Genomic DNA, 9,820 nt, shown 5'->3' on the forward strand with positions numbered 1-9,820 from the left:
AAACTAAGGTTTTGGAGTGGCCTAGTCAAATTCCTGACTTAAATCTGATTGCGATGCTTTGACATGACCTTTAACAGGACCTTCATGATCAATGCTGAAAACCCTCCAGTGTGGCTGAATTAAAACAATTCTGCAAAGAAGAGTGGGTCAAAATTCCTCCACAGCAATGAGGAGCAATGTGTGCCAGCTATCACAAATGCTTGACTGCAGTTTTTGTTCCCAAGGGTGGCACAAGCAGTTATTAGGTTTTCAAGGCAATTACTTTTTCACACAGGGTCAGGTAGGTTTGGCTAACCTTTTTTCCCTTAATAAATGAAATGATCATTCAAAAACTGCATTTTGTACTTACTCATGTTATCTTTGTCTAATATTAAAATTTGTTTAATGATCTGAAACATGTAAGTGTGACAAATAGTCAAAAAAAGAAAAGAAAAGAAAAGAAAGAAATCAGGAAGGGGGCAAATACTTTTTCTTAGCACTGCAGATCAAGCTACCCAGCAATAAAATCAACCAACTGCTGAAACATTAAAGCAATAAAATATCAGCATCAGTGAATCAATAATTGTGATCCAATAATATAATGTATATGATTCTCAAAAGTGCCAAGGTGGATTCCAACCCAGTGAGGCAACAGTGCTAACCACTGAGTTGCATTTTTACTTAAGTAAAACGTCTAAATACTTTTTCCGCTTTACAAAGAAATCATGCAATTCAAAATTAAGTTTAAACTCCCATGCAGCTCCAATTTTCATATAATCGGTCAGCTTCAGATACTGGAAATCATGTTGCTCTGGTTTTGTTGCTTTTGATGATGTGGATCACACAATCTTATCAAACAGGTTACATCAGGTGGTGACTGGTTTAAATTTTACCTTACAGACAGAAGTTTTTCTGTCTCTATTGATAATTTTTTGTCGGAAAAGGCTGCCACATGCTATGGTGTTCCACAAGGATCAGTTTTGGGGCCTATACTGTTTAGCTTGTACATGTTGTGTCTGGGACAGATAACTGCTAATTTTAAAAACATTTCTTACTATGCAGATGATATCCAGCTGTCTGGTTCTTTCTGACCTAATGAGCTTTCTGAACTTGCTGATCTAAATACCTGCCCAACTGCTATCGAGTCTTGGTTAAATGCTAATTTCCTACAGTTAAATTCTGACAAAACAGACTCTTATCATTGCTTTGGATAATGCCATCCCAAGAATTAAACAATGTCTTGGACCTCTAAGTGTCTCTGTTAAATCTAGCTTGTGACTCAGTCCTCATTTTTTTCATCTAATGAACGTTGCTGAATTAAGATGTGTTATTTCCAAGGTAAAAATTGTTCATGCTTTTGTCTTTTCTCATTTGTATTATTGCAACTCCCCATTTACCTGTCTTTATAAATAATCTTTAAATTAGTTACAAATTGTCCAAAATGCTGCTGTGTGTCTTTCAACTATTTCCAGAAAGAGATCTCAAATCTCTCCAATTTTAAAACGTCTTCACTGGCTCTCGGTTAGATTTAGAGTCAAAAGGCTTGTTTTAACCTTTAAAGCTCATATCTCAGAGCTTTTATCGACTGACTGTCTTCAGAGGTCTTCTTAGATCTTCAGAGCAGAAACTGCTGCTGATGCCTCAGTTTGAAACACGTGGAAATGGACCTTAGGGATAGTGGCTCCAAAAATCTTGAATGTGTTCCCCTGATCTTTTTGTTTTACTGATTCAGCAGTAACTCATATTCAGACAGGCATTATGTATCTGAGCTGTTATTGTTCACAAATACCCCCCCCCCCCCCCCCCCCCCTCCTCTATTAGGATAAATCTTGGAAACGCCCCCTGGACTGTGCAGTCCCGAGAGGGTCATTTCTTTTCCTGCCTCTGTTGCTATTTCACTCATCAACTCAGTGTGTAAGGCATTGAGAAATAGTCAAAGTCCGAGGACCATACTGTGATTAACGATGTGATTAAGATAAAGATGGTTAAAATAACATGAAATATACTACGAAAATCAATAATGTACAGTAAGGCAGCTCACTTTTGATTTATTCCAAGTCAGAGCAGCATCCTTCACAAAGACATCTTTCAGCATAACAACAGAACAAGAACAAACAATAACCATGCCAGTGGGATTTTTTTTTCTTCACTTGCAGAAAGCAATGTATTTGGCAGCATCAGGGTGACACAATGAGTGTGACAGATTTACACATCTGGATTATTTGATGTTTTTCAGCTCGAGCTTCCAAAAACCACGGGTGACCGCTATTTCTGTGCGATTAGTTTTGTCTTTGTTTAAACGATTTCAGATAAATCTGCTTTAGAAGTGTCCACGTGTGAGGCAGCAAGATTCAAAACCCTGAGGAACCATCTGGCGCCTTATTCGAACTTTTTTCATACCCGACAGCCGCGATTAATAAATCTGCGAAGGTTTAATAATCAAGGCAGAACAAACGGGTGTAATGTTTATGCAGTGTGTGTGTGTGCGTGCGCGTTCACGTGGGGGTTTAATGACCATGTCAACAAGATCACTCTCTTACACACGCACACACACTTTGACACACTGACCTACTTTCTCGGTACGCGTGCACACGCTATCTTGTACCCTCTGCTCACGGATCAGGGCAACAACAATAACCCACAAAGTGCGTGAGAACACACACTGATGCAAACAAATCGAAGTACGTGTAAACAGTGCTTCCAGCCGCACTGTATAAACATACAATCCACTCTTGATGCATAACGGTTGTTACGGTTGTTTACGGTTGTTGTTATGCGCGCAAGATGGTGGTGGGAGATGCCACAGATCCATGTTTTCCTCAGCTCACGTGTACCGGCTGCTCGGCTGCGCCCGTCAAGCTGTCGCTAAAGTGAAGAGAGCTTATTATGGGAGTTGCTCCTGCTGTCCTATATCAACAGCAGCCAGCATTTCTCCAGTCATCTCCAGCCATGGCTCCAAGTAGGCGCTGTCATCTCCACTGGCAGAGCACGAAACCCTGCGGAAGGTGTCGTTTTTAAGCCGTTCAGGTGAGTTTGTTTTATTGACATTTTGGATTGCGAGTAAAAACGGATTGAGAAATTGGAGAAGGCGCTGTAAGTGTCAGGGCTGTGCTGTGATACGCTCAGCATTGCTGCAGATCGTATTCTTATAAAACATCTACATTTATGCAAATATGGTTAAATATATTTACAGTTTCCCTTCAGCTCTTTTTTTTTTTTTAGCATGCGCAACAGGCAGTAATATGCAATAACGATAACAACAACACCATAATACAATGCAAGGAAAACAATAATAGTACTAATAATAGCGGGAAAATAATATAAATGGTTTTAATATAGATAGTTCAGTTCACCATCCTCTTAGAACAGCATGTTTTATAGCAGTTTTGGATAGTGAGAAGTGAACACCATTACCCGATACTTTCTTTAGAATAACTTTGGCTCAAACAAAAAGAATATCAGCTCACGGATTTCACAGTGAAAGTGTGTAGGGATCCCAGACTGTAAGTTAGTTTTTAGACTGCTGATTCTTGCATTTGATCATGTTAGTGCACACAGAGCCTGAGTGCTGAGACTGACGGCTTGTTTCTGCAAGTCTGGTGACAAGTTTCAAGATACAGGACGCAGAAAGTTCAGCTTTAAAATCACGTGTTTTGACAATTTAAAAAAAATAATATATAATTTTTACTTACATTACACTCACGTTATACAGTACTGATACGTCCTACTGTTTGAGATACTCAGTTCTTGTTTTAAGAAAAAAGGCATAAACCTTGTTCTGACAGCATTTATTTGAACGAACTTTAGCTTTCAGGGAGCTTTTTGAACATGGTTTGAGTATAATTTTGCTGTCAGATAATACAGATAACACAGAAAGTGATAAATTAAAAATCTACTTCAAAACCTGTCAAAGTAAAAGGTTTTCATTCTTTTTAAACAAACAAACAAACAAAAAAACCCCCCACTGATTTAAAAGTACCGAGTGAACATGTGAAAAAAGTGTGAAGATAGGAGCAAATTCTCACCGGATCCAGACTGAATATTTAACACTCTTTGACCTCCTGGGAATAATGGAGCAGCCAAAAGTAGCTTCTTTGATTTATCTGGGCTTTAAAAGCACATAAAATTGTATAAGAACATAATTAATGAAACATTTCAGTACGCTATAATTCAGTGGGTAAATGGAGTTTAAGCAGGTAATTATAGACTTGGAGATGTTTGTCCCTAAACACTCGGCTGGTTATTACACCTGCAGTATGTTAGCTTCAAAGGGCGTACTGTGAATGCTTGTGACAATGCATGCAACTGATTGCCAGAAAGAAAGTTAACTTCACAGACTGTTTATAAAGGTGAAGGTAGGCAACACAAGGTAAGCCATCAGCTTTGGTTAAAACTAGACGTCACAGTGTTGGAAAGATGACCTACAGTGACAGGTGTTCAGTGCAACCACCGTAAAGTGAGTTCACAATGTACTGCCATGTAGGGCCTGTGTAATCCCAACAGAAAGTACAAACATCCCTGCACAGTCCTTTTAACAGGTCCTTGATTTGATGACCCCACAGTGGGCTGATTTGTTTCAGAATGAAGAGAGGAAGAGCAGGTCTCAAATCACAGTGCCAGACTTTCCCCTCCCTTGGGGAGCGGACTAAGAGGCAGAAGTGGATGACCCCAACACAGGACTGGGGGAACCTGCCCCACCATGTCGTCCTGCAGATCTTCCAGCATCTGTCCCTGGTTGACCGGGCCAGGGCCTCATCTGTGTGCCGGTGCTGGAATGACGTCTTTCACACCCCTGACCTGTGGAGGAGGTTTGAGTTTGAGCTCAATCAGCCGGCCACGTCTTACTTACGCTCCACTCACCCTGACCTCATTCAGCAGATCATCAAGAAGCATGCCCAGCACCTCCAGTATGTTAGCTTCAAAGTAAGAGCCTCCCCTGCCGTCTCTCATTTCCTCTCACCTATTTCACCTCCTCTGGCCTCTTTCTCTTCCTCCCTTTTCATGACACACTGTGTTGCAAACAATACATGATCTCCTTACTCTGAACTATCTGCTGCAGAATCGACTATCACATATCAGCTGTCCTGGCATCAGTCTTTCATCACTTATTTTAATGTGGTAATATTTTCCTCCCTAAATGTTGAATTGCTGCTGGTAAATCAGGTGGACAGCTGCACCGAATCTGCAGAGGCGGCGTGTGACATTCTCTCTCAGCTGGTGAACTGTACCATCAAGACCCTGGGGCTGATTTCTACAGCACGACCTAGCTTCATGGATGTATCTCAAGTAAGAAACAGCCTGTGTTTTGAATGCACATAATATAAGCTGGAATTTTAGATCAGCCTGAAGACTTGATCCACCTCATCCCTCCATGTAACATTGTTTTTTTGCATTTCTTGCTAAAATTCGGCACAATTTTCTGTATAAAAATAACAGATAAGATATCCTGGTTTGAAGAACATTGTTGGTCTCTCATCAGGCCCATTTTGTGTCTGCGCTGACAGTGGTGTTCGTAAACTCCAAGTCCTTATCATCTATCAAGATTGATGACACCCCAGTGGATGATCCATCCCTGAAGGTGCTGGTTGCCAACAACAGTGACACCCTTAAGTTGCTGAAGATGAGCAGCTGTCCTCATGTCTCCCCAGCTGGTTAGTACACCTGCAGTATATTGGCTTCAAGGGAAGCACTGTGAATACTTGAGACAATGCATGCAACTGATTGCCAAAGAGAAAAGTACCTTCACAGACTGTACGTAAAGGTGAAGGTAGCCAGCATATCACCCATCAGCTTGTGGACTCCCATTCTGAAGCATTGAAACTAGATGTCACAGGCAGGAAGTTGAGTTGACCCTTAATCCAAGCACACTCTAGGCCCATTGGGTGTCGACTTGACATTCACAAGGTAGCCCCACCATAAAATCATACCATACTACCATAAAATCATCAGGATCGTGTTTACTGTGGCCATAAATCATGTGAGAAGTAAGCCTATGGTCTCATAGAGTGTGTTCCAATTCAGGGGCCGCATCCATCTCAGTCCACAGCCTTCCTGGTCTACCTAGCCAATGAAGACTGAGAAGGCTAGATGGGATGGTCTAGCCTTCATATCCGTGTCACCACCTCTTCCCACCCTTACCTTGGCGTACCTCCTGTCGCCTACCGACCGTGACGGTGCAAAGCACAGCTGTGTAAAAAAAAGCTGTTAAAATGGAGCCTGAACTTTAGCTTTTTTTTTTCTTTTTTTTTTTTTGGTTTATTTATTCCTTGAGGAACGGCAGGATTGTTGCTGGTATATCAAAGAATAAATATGAGCAAATGATTCATTTCCAAATATACTGACACCTCTCTAATAAGACATTAAATTTAAATAAAATTATCCAGTTATGAAGCTTAACTTTAATCTCATCCAAACCAATTTACTCACGACCAGTGAAACACTGAAATAAACCAAAACCGTTAGGTATCATCTGAATGAATTATATCTGTGTTTAACTTCCACTCAGTGGCGAAAGCCAGCGAGGGTTTGAAAATGACGTGCCAGGAGTCAGGTGTTTTCTCCAGGTATAGTGAGCGTCGACCGCCCGGTCAGCTGACAGCTGGCGAGGCGAACTGGCTGTTAGACCAGTGGAAACAGACAACTCCGAAATCTTCTGAGCACGTTTGCAATTAAGCAATAAGTCACCCCCTGCTGGCCAATAGAAAGAATGCAAGTTTAGGGCCTAACTTTTCAGACCCAGAGGCTATGGACACCTTTAATATACAGTCTATGGCTAAAAGTCTAGCTAAGAGTTGTACTTTAACAACAGTCTTGCCTCAGCTAACACACTGATAATTAATGTTACATGCAATTTTTAAAATTTTTTTAAAGGCTCTGTAACATTTAGACATTCTTCCCTGTTCTTCTTCAGGTATCTTGTGTGTGGCAGACCAGTGCCATGGCCTCAGGGAACTGGCATTGAACTACCATCTCCTAAGTGATGATCTCCTTCTTGCCCTGTCATCTGAAAAACATGTCCACTTGGAACACCTGCGCATTGATGTGGTGAGTGAAAACCCCGGCCAGACACAATTTCACACCATCAAGAGGAGCAGCTGGGAAGCTTTGGTCCGACACTCACCGAAGGTCAACATAGTGATGTATTTTTTCCTGTATGAGGAGGAGTTTGAGCCCTTTTTCTGTGAGGAGACGCCCGTCACCCACCTGTACTTTGGCCGAGCAGTTAGTAAAATGATGCTAGGCCGCATTGGACTGAACTGCCCTCGGCTGGTGGAGCTGGTTGTGTGTGCCAATGGCCTTGAGCCCCTGGATGAGGAGCTAATCCGTATCGCAGAGCGCTGCAAGAGCTTGACAGCGATCGGACTAGGCGAGTGCGAGGTGACCTGCAGTGGCTTTGTGGAGTTTGTGAAGATGTGCGGGGGCAGGCTGACTCAGCTGTCAATCATGGAGGAGGTGCTTATCCCAGACAGCAGCTATAACATGGAGCAGATCCACAGTGAGGTGTCAAAGCACCTCGGGCGCATTTGGTTTCCTGATATGATGCCCACCTGGTAGGCTGACATGAAGCCAGAGTGGAGCGCTGTCAAAAACGGGCATGAAATGATGATCACAGCTTCAATTAGCAGTAGACATAAACTTTAGAAAGGGAAAAACAAAACAAAAGGCCATCCTCTCTTCATTTTTTTCAACCAGAGACACCCTGAACTAAAATCTGTGGGAGAATTCTGTAGCAAAAGCAAAAACTGTTAAAACTGTACTTTTGAGCAAAGTCAGTAAACCTTTTTAAAGTAGTTTTCTTCAGATTAGCTGGTAACCACTGAAAGTTTGTTTATACAGTGTTTAAAAACTGTTCAAATAAATGCCCAAATGTGCTCCAAGATGGCTGCTGAGTGGGAAGACCTACTTCCAAAGGACTTTGGGCCAGAGAAACACAGGTATTTGCATCTGGCTTCCTGTAAGATCGGAGCCCAAGTGAAAATCCAGTGCCAGAGCACCACCATCACCATATTTTTAGTCTGATGTGGACTGTATCCCTCTTTATGTGACTTTGTACTAATCATCTGATCATCTGGCTCTAAAGCCTGAGAGGAGGTCTGGTTCCCTCTGAGATCACTGGCCAAAAACCTGCTGCCCACCCCAGCTTTGAGTGATGATTTGGACAATAAGTGCTCTTGGCAAGCTCACTGGAAGATGGCTAATTTCTGCAGCTGCCATGTACCTTCAGTGAATTTTATGTAAGAATATTATTGTTCTCTGAAAATAGTTCATACATAAAAATGACTGATTGCTTTCTTTCTGTCACTCAACTTCTCTTTATATTGAAATGAAATATTTTGGGTGTAGTCGGTTCTTTCAGTGTGTGAATAATGGTCTAAATTTTCATTGTGTGAAAAGAGTGTGAGTCTGCCATCTGCTGGTTATTTATGAAAAAAGCCATAATCCACCATGACTTGTTTACCTTTATTTCTTTACTTCTTCTTAAATTCTAAAAATATTGAATTTACTCTCATTTAAGCTACAGATTTTTCTGGAATGCACCGCACCTGCGTGCATCCAGTTGAAGGAACTAACCATAGAGATACCAGTTCACTAAAGAAAGAACAAGAGTTTCCAGTTGAGCAAGAGTCACACCTGCATGAAAAACAATGGCTCTTTTGTTTGTTGGTTTGTTGTACATTACAGCCTTTTTATTTAGTTTGCATTTGTTGAAAATCAAGTAATGGCAGTTACTCGGTACTGTTGGCTCAAGGCTTTAAATAGAGTTTAATGTGCTGAACTCAGCTTTAACAGATTCAACAGTTCTGTCTTTTTTTTACTTGTGAAATTGTTAATGGGCTAAAAATTGATGGAAGTCTGTTGTTTCTGTATTGGAGATATCTTAGAGTGATTTTTGTCACTAATGATAAGGTAAACCTAAATATATTTATCTGATGACACAATAACAAACAGTAACACCAGTATTTTTTAATTAACTTAAAAAAATACACATAGTTTTCTGTTTTTCTGTGAGTACTAAATGGATGTCATTACTCACTTTAACGGTGAAGCATTTGTACCAGAAATGACCATGATAGCTTTGTGCAAATGGTACAAATTAAACATTACAGGTCCTTGATGTGCAATGCCACGCTGTACCACATACAGCCATAAAGATTTGTTTTGTATTTGTTAACTTTGCATGGATGTAGTTGTAGCTGGGTTGGTGTGACAGAGGAGGATGCTAGGGGACAGGGTGAGATGAGGGTAGATGATCCGCTGTAGCGACCACTAAAGGGAGCAGCCAGAAGAAGAAGCACAATATAAATTCATATCACTTAATATTAGTGGTTTTGTACAGCACTGATGTCTGCTTCATTGAAATTGCTTTTTATTTTACACATGCTGTGTTTTAATACTAATAAAAACTTTAATGTTGCACGAGCTCCTCCAAAACAGTGAAGCCTGATCCAAGCCGACTTTGTCCCGTTTGACCTTTCTGCAGCAGTTCATTTCCAGCTCTAGAGGGCAGCAATGATCTAACTGGGGGGCAGTGGGAAGTTATATAAGCAGAGCTGCTGCTGTATAATGTGGTACGCCAATGATAACTCAGCCCTTTTTACAAGTGGATTCGCTTGTGCACACTACATTTCCATAAAAAAAGCGCCAGACTGTGTAGCTCAGAAGCCGTTGCTTCGGATTCTTCTAAATTAACCTTTTTTGCTTGTTTGATGGAGATGCTCCAGCTGGATTAACATGATGCTTCTCTCTCTCTCTCTCTCTCTCTCTCTCTCACTCACACACACACACACACACACACACACACACACACACACACACACACACACACTGGGTGTTTGTGTGG

At 41.2% G+C, this 9,820-nt stretch overlaps 1 protein-coding gene across 2 annotated transcripts; it reads left to right on the forward strand.

Annotated features, from left to right (window-relative positions):
• Positions 1–2,560: 2,560 nt before the first annotated feature.
• fbxl3l (F-box and leucine-rich repeat protein 3, like) lies at positions 2,561–9,359 on the forward strand. Of its 2 annotated transcripts, none has more exons than XM_030738546.1 (5): positions 2,561–3,006; positions 4,542–4,902; positions 5,143–5,265; positions 5,459–5,630; positions 6,890–9,359. In XM_030738546.1, exons 2-5 carry the CDS (start codon positions 4,561–4,563, stop codon positions 7,531–7,533), a joined length of 1,281 nt encoding a protein of 426 aa, XP_030594406.1. In that variant the 5' UTR covers positions 2,561–3,006; positions 4,542–4,560; the 3' UTR covers positions 7,534–9,359. The 2 variants fall into 2 exon arrangements, with proteins under 2 accessions (XP_030594406.1, XP_030594405.1); XM_030738545.1 differs by having other exon boundaries at positions 2,562–3,006; positions 4,560–4,902.
• Positions 9,360–9,820: the final 461 nt, after the last annotated feature.

Source organism: Archocentrus centrarchus, chromosome 10 (assembly GCF_007364275.1).
Source record: "Archocentrus centrarchus isolate MPI-CPG fArcCen1 chromosome 10, fArcCen1, whole genome shotgun sequence".
NCBI classification, from domain to species: Eukaryota; Metazoa; Chordata; class Actinopteri; order Cichliformes; family Cichlidae; genus Archocentrus; species Archocentrus centrarchus.

Excerpts from the sequence above, each read along its gene's own strand:
- fbxl3l (XM_030738546.1), top strand. The coding sequence starts at position 4,561 with ATGAAGAGAGGAAGAGCAGGTCTCAAATCACAGTGCCAGACTTTCCCC. Across the intron at positions 5,266-5,458 it reads GCTTCATGGATGTATCTCAA|GCCCATTTTGTGTCTGCGCT; the intron begins GTAAGAAACAGC and ends GTCTCTCATCAG. Across the intron at positions 5,631-6,889 it reads TCCTCATGTCTCCCCAGCTG|GTATCTTGTGTGTGGCAGAC; the intron begins GTTAGTACACCT and ends GTTCTTCTTCAG.